General features: G+C 42.2%; 1 protein-coding gene across 2 annotated transcripts in view; it reads right to left on the minus strand.

Annotated features, from left to right (window-relative positions):
* The window catches only part of LOC128706544 (unconventional myosin-Ie), a 701146-nt gene that overhangs the window by 242529 nt on the left and 442257 nt on the right, over positions 1–16360 (minus strand). For both annotated transcript variants that reach the window (XM_070089967.1, XM_070089969.1), the window contains one exon: positions 3042–3160. In XM_070089967.1, the coding sequence (XP_069946068.1) occupies positions 3042–3160 (119 nt within the window). The remainder of the gene's footprint in view (positions 1–3041; positions 3161–16360) is intronic.

Genomic DNA, 16360 nt, shown 5'->3' on the forward strand with positions numbered 1-16360 from the left:
CAGACTATTCCACTTCCTGACATCTCTATGATTGAAGAAATACTTCCTAACATCCCTGTGATTATCTGAGTCTTCAACTTCCAACTGTGACCCCTTGTTGCTCTGTCCCATCTCTGAAACATTTTGTCTCTGTCCACCTTGTCAATTCCTCTCAGTATTTTATATGTTGTTATCATGTCTCCCCTATCCCTCCTGTCCTCCAGTGTCGTCAGGTTGAGTTCCCTTAACCTCTCCTAGTAGGACATTTCTCTTAGCTCTGGGACTAGTTTTGTTGCCAACCTTTGCACTTTCTCTAATTTCTTGATGTGCTTGACTGCTTCCTTGAGTGAGGTTTGCAGTCTTTGGCCCCCTCTGCCTGTGGTCCTCTTTGCCCTTCCCCGATCTTCGTGCGTGCATTTATGCATACTTGCATGTGTGTGTGTTTGTTTTCACCTATTTGTGGTTACATGTGTGTGTTAATTTTACATGGAACATAGCTTATTAATTAATTAGTAAAGGAATTTACATAGAGCAGAATTACAAAAAAATTTGGAGAAACACTAATTTAAGTTGTGGAGCTCCTCAGATGTCAGTGAGGAACTGCAGATGCAGCAGGCGTTCCCTCTTTGGATGGCCACACTAAGGCACTGGAAGAGAAATGTGGTAGCCCTCGGGGGCCTAGTTCTTTCGATAAATCTAGACCCCAGCTCCTTGAGGAAACCCATGACATGTTTTCCCCAGAAGCCAAGGGTTTCTGGTCCTATAGAGACAAAGTGATAATAGTGGGCTAACTCCCTGTACTTGTTAATCTCATGAACTTCCCTATGACCCTATGGTCCTGTTCAGCACCACCATGCTGAACACCACTACAAAGGATGTAGGTGTCGTCCAGGGCAGACACACAAGTATAGTCCCACACCAGCAATCTTCCATTCTTCCAGGGATATAAAGTGATCCCGTCAGGATGGTAGGCAGGCACATCTGAAGTGCTGGGTAGTAAAGATGGAGGTTCTCTCAGGGCTGGGCACAGAGCTGTAGCAAAGCTTCTCTTGATGATCTCATTGACTTTTTTGTGTCTAACCTGCCAACCTTTGCAACTTGAACTGGTTCTGACAATGCAGACTGTACTGGTCGACTAGCGCTTTGCTGTAAATAGACTTGTACATGGTGTGAACAGGAGCAGCAATATAAAGTGATAATAAAGTATTGAGATGCCATTGTGCTCACGAAGAATCTAGTACTAATCATAATAATAAAAAAATCCAGTAAAATACACTTGTGTTATTGAAATATGATGTAGCTGACACGTGGTTAAGACACAGAAAAAGAAGACATATTAATAAGACGTTTGACATACAGTGGAACCTCTGGTTACGAATGCTTCCGAACATGAACAAATCGATTCATGGCCAAAAAATTCGCTAAATTTTTGCATTTGGTCACGAACACATGTTCAGGTGCTGAACAAACACAGTCACACCAATTTTCACATTCTGCACCTTTTCACATGCATCAATTTTCTCCACTTCCTGTTTGTGTACACCTAACAGAGACCCTCACCTTGTTGGTCTCAGTCAGATGTGCGTTCATTTGCTGTGAACTCCTTGTGTTGTGTTTCATGTGTTTTTGAATTCATTTTGTTTTCTTGGTTGTTTACAGGATGCTTTGTTCTCTGGTTAAAACTCTTAAAAAAACCTGCTTACAGCGAACAGTTCATAGGGGTCTAAAACAGATTCATGCAGGGTTAGTGTTCTCTGTTGCTCAAGGTTTTCTCAGCGTTATTCAAGGTTTTTACATTTAGTTTACTATTACACGGTGCATTCTATGGTATAATTAACTATTTTTGTGCTTAAAAATCTTAAAAAAAAACAATACTTACATACAGTTTGTAGGGGTCTGGAATGGATTAATCGTATTTACATATAATCCAATGGGGAAATTAGGCTCAGGTCACGACCAAATCGGGTTGTGACCAGAGTTTTGTAACAAATTGTGGTTGTGACCAGAGGTTCCATTGTAAATGATAAATCTTCATGTCAGTAAATCATCGTATTAATAAATTGTCTTTGGTCATAAACGGTATAAAATACCAACACGGTGGAAAAATAAACACAGATGCAGTACAATGTGATCCTGTATTAACAGTGTTTGTGACTTGATAAAACGTGGGCAAACATTGTCAATAAAGGATCACATTATACTGCATTTGTGTATTTTTCCACTGCATGTATTTATTTTCCCACTACATTTTTCTTCACTATATTTTCTTTTTGTTAGTACAATATTAACCTTCATCTCGGGAAAAAACTTGCAGGAAATCCTACAGTATATTTAGTTAAACTTATTATTATTTGTTGAATTTTATCATTAATTAAATAGATGGTAGAGTGACGTAGTGTCAGCACTGCAGGAAGCCTTGTCGTAGACATATTTGCATAGTACTGTTACTACAACAGACTTAACTAAAGATTTAATTTATGACATCTTGTAACTCACCCTAGATATACACTGTAAATCAGTCACAATAGTACTGTTATAACTGTACCAGTTAAACGCTGCCTGGATTATTTGTAAATCAAAGCATATAAGAAGAAAAGTTCTTACCTGGACTCAAATACCAATGTTTAATCTTAGTATCTGATTACACTGCTGTTCTTACTTTCCTTTCCAATATAACTGTATTTTCAATGTACTTCAAACATCATAAATACAATTACTTACTATTAATATACAACATGAAGAAGTTAAAATACTGTATATTCATTCAGCTATATCTTGTTTTTGAAGAATCTAGCTTAGACTGACCCACACGGGTTTGGCGCTTCACACAAATAACACAATATTTTATCAACAATTCCTGCTGAGCATTATTAATCTTTCACATAATTATATCAAACAAATATTTTACTTAGAGCATTATATTTTTTGGGAAGCGTTAAACCCACAGAGATCATACAGCTTCTTGGGAATGAAATCAGGTTTGATGCAAAGAAGGAGAAGATAGCTCCAATTCCTTGGATCAAGAGAATTTCCTCAGGAAGAAAGAGAAAGTTTGCAATTACTTGTCTTCCATGAGTCTGCGCTTGAGGTTGTCAGTGATGGCTGCCTCAGTGATCTTAGTGAGCAGAACCATATCATCCACGGAGGACTTTTTTGCTCCTTCACTCTGCCAGTGGTACATCTGCAAATAAACAAATACTATTTTAGGGATGTGCTGAAGTATTGGTATCGGTTAAAAAACAGCTGATGCTTTTTAAACTATTAATATTACGTGTGTGCGTAAAAAAATATCAATATTTACACTACCTCACGACTGTGAGTTACTCTTACACAGACTTTCTCTCTCACTCACCAAAATCTGTCTTACGTTCATTCAAATCCGAATATGCAAGAAATGAAAACTAAAGCAGAGCTTAGCAACTTCCACACTCAGAACCTGGATGTAGATTAGTGTTTCGTCCGTTTAAAATTTATAATAAATCCCATGAGCATGCAACATTAAGATTAAACCACTAACATAAACAGTAAACAATACGGGTTCAAGAAGAGAGCCCTGAGGAATGCCATAGGGCAGAGATTAGATTAGATTAGATTATTTTTATTTTGACAAATTACATGGTTGTACAGAGGAATATAATACAGAGGTTTACAGAGGAATATAAAGCCAAAAGCCCCTCTGTATGCTGAGCATTTTGGGCAAACTTAAAGATTAACTTATGATGTGCAAGAAAGGTATAAAATACCGACAATATGAAAGTTAAGACACATGTGCAACATCTGGATATCTTTATTGTAGACGTTTCGCCATCCAGTGGCTTTATCAATACAGATTCTAGGACATAATAGGAAGACAGTAGAACTATATACAAAAGATGAGGTAATCAGTCCCTCAGCCTTGGAGTTAGTGTTCACAGCATCCTCCACCACGATGATAAAAAAAACTATTAAAGAAAACTGTGAAATGTTAAAAACAGGTAAGCAAACTACATTACCTCTATAAGCACGGATTGCTTAGTTTGATAGGTTACGTTTAGTGAAAAAATGGTGTAACTTTAGGTGAATATTTTCCCGAGGAATTGGGGATGGTGACAAATATACACACTCTAGGAGAGGCAAGTGTCGGTCGTGCTTACAGCTTCGTTGTCTCGACTCCAATGGTTTCCTCCGCAAACACTGTAGTTGCCCTGGTTCAGGATGTCCTCCTGTGGAAAGTGATGATCCAGAGCCACCTCAGGCACCTGAACCCACTCCAACAAATCACATCTCATCAGATGTCTTGGAAGCAATTAAAGCAACAGGTACCAGGACTCACACATTCCCAAAGCAGCCCATCCACATGCAGCTGGGAAACTTAAAGACCTCTTAAAAAAAGTAAACAATGGTTCCACTATCCTAAATGCTCCACCAACCATCAAGGCATGGATGGCACAACTTGCTACTGTTTGGCAATATCTGCTTAGCTGTGCCGGAAAGAAGGGGAAAGAGGCTAGCCTCAATGATCATTAACTCCTTAAGAGACTTTCCTAGAGTTGATAACCTCATTCGTCTTCCCCATCAATACAAAAACGGGAGAGGCAGAACCCCCACTCACTCCACTGACAGTGAAAAAGTCAGAGTCCAGGTGAGCAAGAAAACTGAAGAGGGAAACACAGTGGAGACAATCAGAATTATTACCAGTGAAGATACAGTTGCCCCCAGGGATGCTGACATGGTTGAAGCACTTAGAGGAAAGCACCCTGCAAGGGAAACCAGGGGCACCAACAGTTCCAACACCTCTGTCCCCACTGTGGAACTATTGATTGTGGAAGACTCAAACATTTACAAGGCAATAATATTGTTCCCATCTGGCTCTGCTGGGGGTTACACTGTAATAAGGCCACAGCATTTAAAGGAAATGGTTAATCCAGTTATCGGGGAGACTGCAGAGACACTGCTTTCAGAGATCACAAGGGATGTCAACAATTCCTTGGCTGGTCTGATTCCTGATGAAATTAAACCTTTCGTTTTTGGTGCAACACTTTGTGCACTTAAAAAGAAGGATGGAGGAATTAGGCCAATTGTAGTAGGCAACACTTTTTGCCGCCTTGCTTCCAAAGCTGCAGTCCAAAGTATTTGCGCAGAGGCAGCCATGATGTTTCAACCAAACCAGCTTGGCTTTGAGGTCTCTTCATGAAGTGAAGCAGTGGTTCATGCAACAAGGGCATATATCAACAACCTGCCTGAGGACAATGCAGTGGTAAAATTAATTTCAAGAATGCATTTAATCTCCTGAAAAGAGACGTGGTATTAGCAGCAGTACAAGAACATTTCCCTGGTCTCTTCCCCTTTGTTTCAGCTGGATATAGCAAGGAATCAATGCTACTGTTTGGAGAGCATGAAATCACATCATCAGACGGTGTCCAGCAAGGGGATCCTCTCGCACCATTTCTCTTCTGTATAGCAGTTAGGGAAATCACAGACTGGCCAGTGAGCCAAACATCTGGTTCCTGGATGATGGCACACTAGCAGGTACAAAGGAGTCCCTCCTACATGATTTTACACAGGTGATGACACGGGGACAGGAAATGGGTCTCATCCTGAATCCATCCAAATGTGAAATCATCTCAGTCAGTCATCAAGTGATAAATGCAGTGAGATCAAAACTACCAGGAGTATGTCATTGCCCCGACAAACAGCATCTTCCTTGGAGCACCTCTGGGAAGTGATGCCATTGACATAATTCTCAGGAAGAAATTAGAAGAGTTGAGGAGAATGGAACAACAAATAGGCAATCTTGACACCCACGATGCCTTGTACCTTCTCACAAAGTGCTCGAGTCTGCCCAGGTTGACATATTTCCTAAGATGTGCACCTTCATGTAGTAACCCTATACTGCATGAATATGACAGTATCCTGAGGCAGATTTTTACGAAAGTACTTAACCTTACTCTAGAAGACGGGCAGTGGAACTAAGCTACACTTCCAGTCAGACTAGGAGGCATTGGTGTCTGCAAATCATCACAGATTGTGCTACCTGCTTTTCTGTCCTCATGCTTTGCATCCAGAGGGCTTGTAGCAGCGATTCTCCCTGAACATCTTAGGGACAAGATTAGAGCCCAGGACCAAAAGTTCATTGATGGAGCCATGATCTGGGATGATCTAAAAGGCTCTGAAACCAGACCTGCTCCCCCCAACAACTACAAACAGTTTGTAGTTGAGAATATAGCCTCAACAATGCTTCAGAGTGTCTCAGGGAAGGATAGAGCCCGCCTCCTGGCAGTGAGAGTTCCTCATAAGAACATAAGAATGGAGGAATGCTGCAGAAGGCCTACTGGTCCATATATAGCAGGTCCTTATCAAAACCACTACTACCCAAAACTACTCAAGAATTTACAAAAGAACATAAGAAAGAAGGAACACTGCAACAGACCTACTGACCCATCCGGAGCAGGTCCATGCCCTCCCCCCCGGATTAGCCCAATGACCCACCCAGTCCGGTCACCTCCACTCAAGGAAGGAGCACGGCACCAGACCCAGCAGCACAAGGTAGTCAGGTCCAACTCACACCCACCCACACCCACTCATGTATTTATCTAACCTATTTTTAAAACTACACAACATTTTAGCCTCAATAACTGTACTCGAGAGTTTGTTCCACTCATCCACAACTCTATTACCAAACCAGTGCTTTCCTGTATCCTTCCTGAATCTGAATTTTTTCAACTTGAAACCATTGCTGCTAGTCCTGTCTTGGCTGGAAATTTTCAGCACGCTATTTACATCCCCTTTATTTATTCCTGTTTTCCATTTATACACCTCGATCATATCCCTCCTAATTCTACACCTTTCAAGAGAGTGCAGATTCAGGGCCCTCAGTCTATCCTCATAGGGAAGATTTCTGATACATGGGATCATCTTTGTCATCCTTCTCTGTACGTTTTCCCAGAGCATTTATATCCATTCTGTAATACGGTGACCAGAACTTAGCAGCATAGTCTATATATCCTTGGTTAGGCCTCATTTAGAGTTGAAGAACAACCTGAGGACGACTTCTATTATTTATATTTCTAGATATGAAGCCAAGAATTCTGTTAGCTTTATTGCAAACACTAATGCACTGTTGTCTTGGTTTTAGATTACTGCTAACCAGAACTCCTAAATCCTTTTCGCAATCAGCAGTATTAAGATCTACATTTAGTCTATATGTGGCATGGTTATTTTCTTGTCCAACATTTAGAACTTCTCATTTGTCTATATTAAACTGCATCTGCCACTTTTCCGACCATTGCATCAGTCTATTCAAATCATCCTGGAGTGCTCTAGTGTCCTCATTAGAATGAATTGGACGGCCTATTCTGGTGTCATCAGCAAATTTGCTTATGTCACTATTTATTCCCTCATCTATGTCGTTTATGTAAATTGTGAGCAACAACGCGCCCAACACTGACCCCTGAGGAACACCGCTTGTGACGTGCCCCCATTCTGATTTCTCCCCATTTATGCAAACTCTCTGCTGCCTATTTGTCAGCCATGCCTCTACCCAGAAAAAAATTTCTCTTCCTATTCCGTGTGCCTTAAGTTTCCTCAATAGCCTCTGATGTGGAACTCGATCGAAAGCCTTACTGAAGTCCATATACACAATATCATATTCATTACCATGATCTACCTCCTCAAACACCTTAGTGAAAAATGTCAGTAAATTCGTAAGACAGGAACGCCCCTTTGTAAAACCGTGTTGAGATTCATTAATCAATCTGTGCCTATCAAGATGGCTACGAATTGCTTCGGCAATTATTGATTCCATAAATTTTCCCACTATGGAGGTAAGGCTTATTGGTCTATAGTTCGAAGCCAAGGACCTGTCACCTGCCTTGTAAATAGGTATTACATTTGCCATTTTCCACTTATCAGGCACAATGCCAGTTTGTAGTGATATGTTAAAAAGATTAGCCAAAGGTATGCTAAGTTCCTCTTTACAATCCTTTAACACCCTTGCAAACAGTTCATCAGGGGATTTGTTAGGTTTTAGTTTCTCTATTTGTCTGAGGACCATGTCACTAGTTACCGCAATCGTGCATAGTTTATCATCCTGTTCTACATAATCTATTATTTCAGGAATATCGCCAGTATTTTCCTGGGTGAAAACTGGGAGGAAGTAGGTATTGAGAATTTCACACATATCCCTATCACTGTCAGTGATCTGACCAGAGTTACTCTTAAGTGGGCCAATCTTGTCCCTAATCTTACTTCTGTATACCTGAAAGAACCCATTTGGGTTAGTCTTTGAAGCCCTTGTGTCCTTAGCCTCATAATCCCTTGTTGCTCTTCTTATTCCTTTCTTTATTTCTCTCTTTAATTGAATATATTGATTTCTTAACTGCCCATCCCCTCTTTTGATATGCTGTTCCCAACTCCAGCCTTGGCACATGCCTCGACCCACAATCTGCATTGGTGTTGCCCTTCGACTTGCCGCCCCTATTCTCGCTGAACACAGGTGTATTTGTGGCAGTGAAGCAGCACACCAATTTGGGTACCATGGTCTTGTGTGCTGTAAACCCGAGGGAAAGACTGCAAGACATGAGGAGGTTAATAACATTATCGAGAGGAACCCCACAACAGCCAGATGCCCAGCAGTAAGGGAACCACCCTAATTATGCAGATCTGATGGCAGTCAGAAGCGTCCAGATGGTATCACCCTTCAAGCCTGGACAGAAGGTAGACAGGTGGTGTGGAACTATACATGTGCATCTACCTTGGTTGATACCTATCTCCAATACACAAGGGAGGAAGGAGGGGCAGCCGCCATGTTCAGGGAGTCCCAAAAGTCTAGAAAATATGGAGAACTTGCCATCATTATATGTTTATTCCCATAGGCTCAGAGACCCTTGGCTCATGGGGAAAGAGTGCATCTAAGTTCCTTAAGGAGCTAGGCAAAAGACTCATCAGGGTAACTAGGGAACCCAGGGCAGCTAATTTTCTGTTCCAGTGACTCAGTGCGACTGTTCAGAGGGGTAATGCCTGCTGTATTTTGGGCACACGTCCCAGGTCTGAAGAGCTGGATGAGATTTTCGCATTATAATCAGTGACAAACACGTAACAATATGTACTAGACATGTATCTCTCACACCTCATGTACTGTATATGTCATTTTTATATCAACAATGTATCTCTTAAATCTTCTGTACTATATATATATATATATATATATATATATATATATATATATATATATATATATATATATATATATATGATGTAGTGCCAAATAGATAAAACTTGCAATTTTGACTGAAATAGCAACGCTCTTCTTGCCGAATAAGGTAAGCAAAAATTTGTGTATGCAGTAATTTCACAAAAATCATTCTGAAACTAACGAAAAAATATATTTCATTGTGTTTATTTATTATTAAATTTTTGTAAACTTATCTAAAATATATTTAGTTGAAATAGGCTAAATTAAATTGTGCTTGTTATAATAAGGTTAAGTAAGTTTTCTAAGGTTTCTTGGTACAAAATTATTAATTTTTACATTAACATAAATGAAAATAATATATCTTTAAACGTATAATAGAAATTTTTAGAAAGGATTTAATTTTAAATGAGTTCTTGCTAATTGACCAATTTTACGTATTCAGCACGACATGTATGTATATGTATGTCAGTTAGTTTAATATGTTTATTATGCACCCCATACCCATCCTGTGGGCGGTAGTCAAAAGCTTACAGAGGTACATAATGGGTCCAGGGACTGGACCACAAAGCTATGATAGCTGAACAAGGTACAAAGGTAATGAATCATGTAAGTAAATTTACTTATGTTTATACATGGCTACAATCCTGAACAAATTATAGAGTAATGAGCAATTCACACGTCCACACCCGGTCACAACTATAATGAGTTATTGGTGCAAATATTAATTGTTGGGTCACACACACACACACACACACACACACACACACACACACACACACACTACCACTTAAAAAGATCTTCAACACATCCGTTGAAACTGGGCAACTCCCTGGAAGATGGCAAATGTAGTCCCAATTTTTAAAAAAAGGTGACAGACACGAGGCATTAAACTACAGACCCGTGTCACTAACGTGTATAGTATGCAAAGTCATGGAGATCATCAGGAGGAGAGTGGTGGAGCGCCTGGAAAGAAACAAGTGTATAATCGACAACCAACACAGTTTCAGGGAAGGAAAATCCTGTGTCACAAACCTACTGGAGTTTTATGACAAGGTGACAGAAGAGAAGAGAGAGAGGGGTGGATAGACTGCATTGTCTTGGACTGCAAGAAGGTCTTCTACACAGTTCCTCACAAGAGGTTAATGCAAAAGCTAGAGGATCAGGCACACATAACAGGAAAGGCACTGCAAAGGATCAGAGAATACCTGACAGGGAGGCAACAACGAGTTGTGGTATGTGATAAGTTGTCAGAGTGGGCACCTGTGACAAGTGGGGTTCCACAGGGGTCAGTCCTAGGAACTGTGCTGTTTTTGGTATATGTGAATGACATAACAGAAGGGATAGACTCAGAAGTGTCCTTGTTTGCAGATGATGTGACGTTAATGAGGAAAATGAAATCGGTTGAGTATCAGGCAGGACTACTAAGACACCTGGACAGGCTACAAGCCTGGTCCAGCAACTGTATCCTTGAATTTAACCCTGCCAAATGCAAAGTCATGAAGATCAGGGAAGGGCAAAGAAGACCGCAGACACAGTATAGTCTAGGGGGCCAAAGACTACAAACCTCACTCAAGGAAAAAGATCTTGGGGTGAGTATAATACCGAGCACATCTCCTGAGGCGCACATCAATCAGATAACTGCTGCAGCGTACGGGCATCTGGCAAACCTAAGGATAGCGTTCCGATACCTCAGTAAGGAATCGTTCAAGACTCTGTACACCATATTCGTCAGGCGCATACTGGAGTATGCATCACCAGTTTGGAATCCACACCTGGTCAAAGTACGTCAAGAAATTTGAGAAAGTGCAAAGGTTTGCAACAAGACTAGACCCAGAGCTAAGGGGATTGTTCTACGAAGAAAGGTTAAGGGAAATTGGCCTGACGACACTGGAGGACAGGAGGGTCATGAAAACGACATATAAAATACTGAGCGGAATAGACAAGGTGGAGAAAGACAGGGTGTTCCAGAGATGGGACACAGAAACAAGGGGTTACAATTGGAAGTTGAAGACTCAGATGAGCCAAAGGGATGTTAGGGAGTATTTCTTCAGTGATAGAGTTGTCAGGCAGTGGAATAGTCTAGAAAGTGACGTGGTGGAGGCAGGAACCATACATTGTTTTAAGACGACGTTTGATAAAGCTCATGGAGCTGGGAGAGAGAGGACCCAATAGCAATCAGTGAAGGGGCAGGGCCAAGAGCTATGAATCGACCCCTGCAACCACAAATAGGTGAGCACACACACACACACAGTAGTGGAGGCGGGAACCATACATAGTTTTAAGGCGAGGTATGATAAAGCTCATGGAGCAGGGAGAGAGAGGACCTAGTAGCAATCAGTGAAGAGGCGGGGCCAGGAGCTATGAATCGACCCCTGCAACCACAAATAGGTGAGTACAAATAGGTGAGTACACCCACACACACACACACGATGAGCTATCACAGTGGGTGCCTGTGACGAGTGGGGTCCCACAAGGGTCACTCCTAGGACCAGTGCTAATTTTGGTATATGTGAATGACATGATGGAAGGGATAGACTCTGAAGTGTCCCTGATCGTAGATGATGTAAAGTTAATCTGCAGTAAATGGATTTAAATTAGATAAGTTTAGATTTAGAAAGGACATAGGAAAATATTGGTTTGGAAATAGGGTAGTTGATGAGTGGAACAGTCTACCTAGTTGGGTTATTGAGGCTAGGACTTTGGGTAGTTTCAAATTTAGGTTGGATAAGTACATGAGTGGGAGGGGTTGGATTTGAGTGGGACTTGCACATCAGAGCTTATTTCTTGGGTAGCATTGAAAATTAGGTTGGGCAAATGTTTTGTTAGTGGGATGAATTGTAAAGGACCTGCCTAGTATGGGCCAACAGGCCTGCTGCAGTGATCCTCCTTTCTTGTTCTTATCTTCTTATAAATACATGAGTGGGTGTGGGTGGGTGTGAGTTGGACCTGACTAGCTTGTGCTGCTGGGTCTGGTACAGTGCTCCATCCTTGAGTGGGGATGACCAGACTGGGTGGGTCATTGGGATAATCTGGGGGATGGGTCATTGGTCTAATCCAGGGGGACAACATGGACCTGCTCTGCATGGGTCAGTAGGCCTGTTGCAGTGTTCCTTCTTTCTTATGTTCTTATGTTCTTAATGAGGAAAATTAAATCAGATGACGATCAGGTAGGACTACAAAGACAGGCTGGACACCTGGTCCAGCAAGTGGCTTCTCGAATTCAACCTCGCGAAATGCAAAGTCACGAAGATTGGGGAAGGGCAAAGAAGACCGCAGACAGAGTATAGGCTAGGTGGACAAAGCCTGTAAACCTCACTCAAGGAGAAATTTTTTTTTGGGTGACCATAACACCGAGCACGTCTCCGGAGGCACACAACAAGCAGCCTACGGGCGCCTGGCAAACCTGAGAATAGCGTTCCGATACCTTAGTAAGGAATCGTTCAAGATACTGTACACCGTGTACGTCAGGCCAATAATGGAGTATGCAGCACCAGTTTGGAACCCACACCTGGTCAATCACATCAAGAAATTAGAGAAAGTACAAAGGTTTGCAACAAGGCTAGTTCCGGAGCTCAGGGGAATGTCCTACGAAGAAAGGTTGAGGGAAATCAGTCTGACGACACTGGAGGACAGGAGGGTCAGGGGAGACATGATAACGACATACAAAATACTGCGTGGAATAGATAAGGTGGACAGAGACAGGATGTTCTAGAGAGGGAACACAGAAACAAGGGGTCACAATTGGAAACTGAAGACTTAGACGAGTCACAGGGATGTTAGGAAGTATTTCTCCAGTCATAGAGTCGTCTGTAAGTGGAATAGCCTAGCAAGTGATGTAGTGGAGGCAGGCACTATACATAGCTTTAAAACGAGGTATGACAAACTTAGGGAGCAGAGAGAGGACCTAGTAGTGATCAGTGAAGAGGTGGGGCCAGGAGCTGAGTATAGACCCCTGCAACCACAATTAGGTGAGTACACACACACACACAAAACACACACAAAACACACACACACACACACACACACACACGCTCATACACACACACACAATGCACACACACGCGCACACACACGGACAGACATACACGCATGCACATACAACAGGCCTAGTGTCTAATCGACATGTGCCTAGGACCAAATGGTAGCTAACACACAAACACAGGAAGTATTTCTTCAGTCATAGAGTTGTCAGGCAGTGGAATAGCCTAGAAAGTGACGTAGTGGAGGCGAGAACCATACATAGTTTTAAGACAAGGTTTGATAAAGCTCATGGAGCAGGGAGAGAGAGGACCCAGTAGTAACCAGTGAAGAGGTAGGGCCAGGAGCTAAGACTCGGCCCTTGCAACCACAAATAGGTGAGTACACACACACACACACACACACACACACACACACACACACACACACACACACACACACACACACACACACACACACAAAATGGTGGGGACTCGAAGGAACCAGGGATCAGATGAGAAGGGTTCTGGTGGGGAGGAGTGGATGGAGGAGTAGTGGAAAAGGATGGAACAAGAGTGGGAGAGAAAATTAGGAAAGCTTTCTGAAAAAATGGAGACAGAACTTTTTGTGAAACTAGAAAAGAGGTTGGAGAAGGAGAAGAATTGGGAGGCACAAGTCGAAACTGCAGTAGCCAGGATAAGAGTCCTAGAAGATGAGGTAAACAGGCTGAAGTGAGTTACAGGGGCATTGACCAGAAAAGACACAGCATATGAAGCTGAGAGGCCGAACAGGAAGGAAGGAGATATGAATTATGCTAAGGTCATATCGGCCTGCCAAGAAGGGCCAAGGAGTGAAAGGGGAGAGCAGCTGGGTGCAGATGGAGAGGGTGATAGGTCAAATGCAGAGGCACAACCATGCTACCAAGAGCCACTGGAAAAAACAAGGGAGAAAATGACCACATAGACAGGAACCAGAGTCACAGAGGGAGAGGCAATGGGAGGAGGAAAGGGAAAAATCAGTGTTTATTCATGGGCTTCAGGAGAGAGAGGAAAGGACACACACTGAAAGATGGCAGGCAGAAAGAATGGAGACTGAGATCATCATCACAGAAATAGGTGAAGAAGACATGGACGAGATTGTAAATTGTCAGAGAATAGGGGGGTACTTGAAGGGAAGAAAACAACTCATCAAGTTGATTCTCAGGACAGAAACAGTGCGGAACAGGATCCTCCAAGAGAAACCACGGTTGAAGTACTTGGAAGAATACAAGAGGGTGTTCCTAGACAGAGACAGAACACAACCAGAACGACAGCAGCTGAGGGAGAGGACAAAAAAGCGAAAGGAGCTAGGAAAGGAGACAAGGATGGAACCAGCAGAGGTCAATCAGAGCAGGACAGAGCAGCAAGGGCAAGCACACACAGAACCATCCTCAGAACCCCACAACATATCACACCATCCCAACACTACAATCTACAATCCATACTCACAGCTTACACCCAACACCCAGCTATAGAATCCCACAGTACACTACCAGGTCTCCCACCCTCACAAGCCCCCCAAACCACAGTGTTGGAGAGGAAACTGAAGGTATGGTACACAAGCACTGATGGAATAACAAATAAGTGGGAGGAGTGGCATGAAAGAGTCAAAGAGGCATCATTGGACATCATAGCTCTCACAGAAACCAAACTTACAGGTATGATAGCAGATGCCATCTTTCCAATGGGATACCAGAACCTGAGGAAAGACAGAGGGAACGGGGGGGTTGGAGGAGTGGCACTGCTGATCAAAAACCGATGGAATTTTGATGAGCTGGAGGAGACAACGGAGAAGCAAGCGATTACATAGCAGGAACACTTCACTCTGGAGGTCCCAAAGTGGTAATTGCAGTGATGTATAGCCCACCACAGAACAGCAAGAGGCCAAGGCAAGAGTATGATGAGAGCAACAGAGTGATGGTTGATACACTGTAACATTCCTCGCTGAGGATAATGGATTTTGTGCGAGACTGGCAGCCACAAGCCACTGTAAATCAAGTTTTGCAGGGCACAGAACAAGATAGTGATGTTCACTATGTATGAATTTCAAATACACTTATAGGTAAAGTTCAATAAATATATATTGGGGAAAAAAAGCACAAAACGAAATCAAATTTCCTCAATCGAACTTAGGAGGAATGTAAGTGACCTGGGGTTAACAATGTCAGATGTTACAAGTATTACTAACACAACTGAAGTTTATATAATAGGCTTGAAAACAAGAGCTTTTAAAAGACATCAAGTCAGTAGCACTCTTTAAGGCACTTTTATGTTCTGAAATGTTACTGTACACTGATACCTCCACCTACTGCAGGTCAGATTGCAGATCTGTTAATTACACAGAGAACAATTACCATATACAAACACTGATGAAAATACTGGGGACGTATAAGATCCCCTAAATTATGATTAATGAGAAGTATGTATCATAATTTAAAATTGGAAGATGATGGAAAGACTGGTTTCAAATCTGCATATTGAGATTGCTTCTTAAGAGCGTGGGAGGCATGGCAAACTGCAAAATATCTCTAATGAAAATCATGGTGCAATAAGTGAACTACGAGATAACTTAATAAACAAGGGTTCAAAGAATTTTCAACGCCCTCTCTTTATACATAAGGGAAATTACTAATAAACTCTTCAGTGTCTTCCAGAGGTAGCCAGACACATTCCTGAAGAAAATTCCTGATAAGCCAGGCTGCAGAGTCTGCTTTATTTTTTATGTAGCTAGCACCAATAACCTCACTTACCAGGCTATCAATAAGCACAGGACTGGTCTGAAAACCGCTCTGACGATTTCCGAAACCATTTTCATATACATTTCTCTATAATATTCTATGAAAGAGGAAGGGCTGCATACATGAGATAATGAAAGATGCCAGTTAAAGCTGGAAATGAAGAGAAAGTCGTCAAGCATACCTGGAGTATACCTAGAGAGAGTTTTGAGGATCAACGCCCCCGCAGCCCGGTCTGTGACCAGGTCTCACGGTTAATCAGGGCCTGATCAACCAAGCTGTTACTGCTGGCCGCATGCAAGCCAACGTACGAACCACAGTCCGGCTGGTCAGGCACTGATTTTAGGTGCCTGTTCAGCACCTTCTTAAGGGCAGGCAGTATTCAACTGCTGGGAGGCAGTTGAACACTCTTGGACCCCTGACACTTATTATGTTGTCTCTTAGTGTACTCGTGGCATCCCTGCTTTTCACTTTGGGGA

This window comes from Cherax quadricarinatus, chromosome 3 (genome assembly GCF_038502225.1).
Source record: "Cherax quadricarinatus isolate ZL_2023a chromosome 3, ASM3850222v1, whole genome shotgun sequence".
Classification (NCBI taxonomy): domain Eukaryota; kingdom Metazoa; phylum Arthropoda; class Malacostraca; order Decapoda; family Parastacidae; genus Cherax; species Cherax quadricarinatus.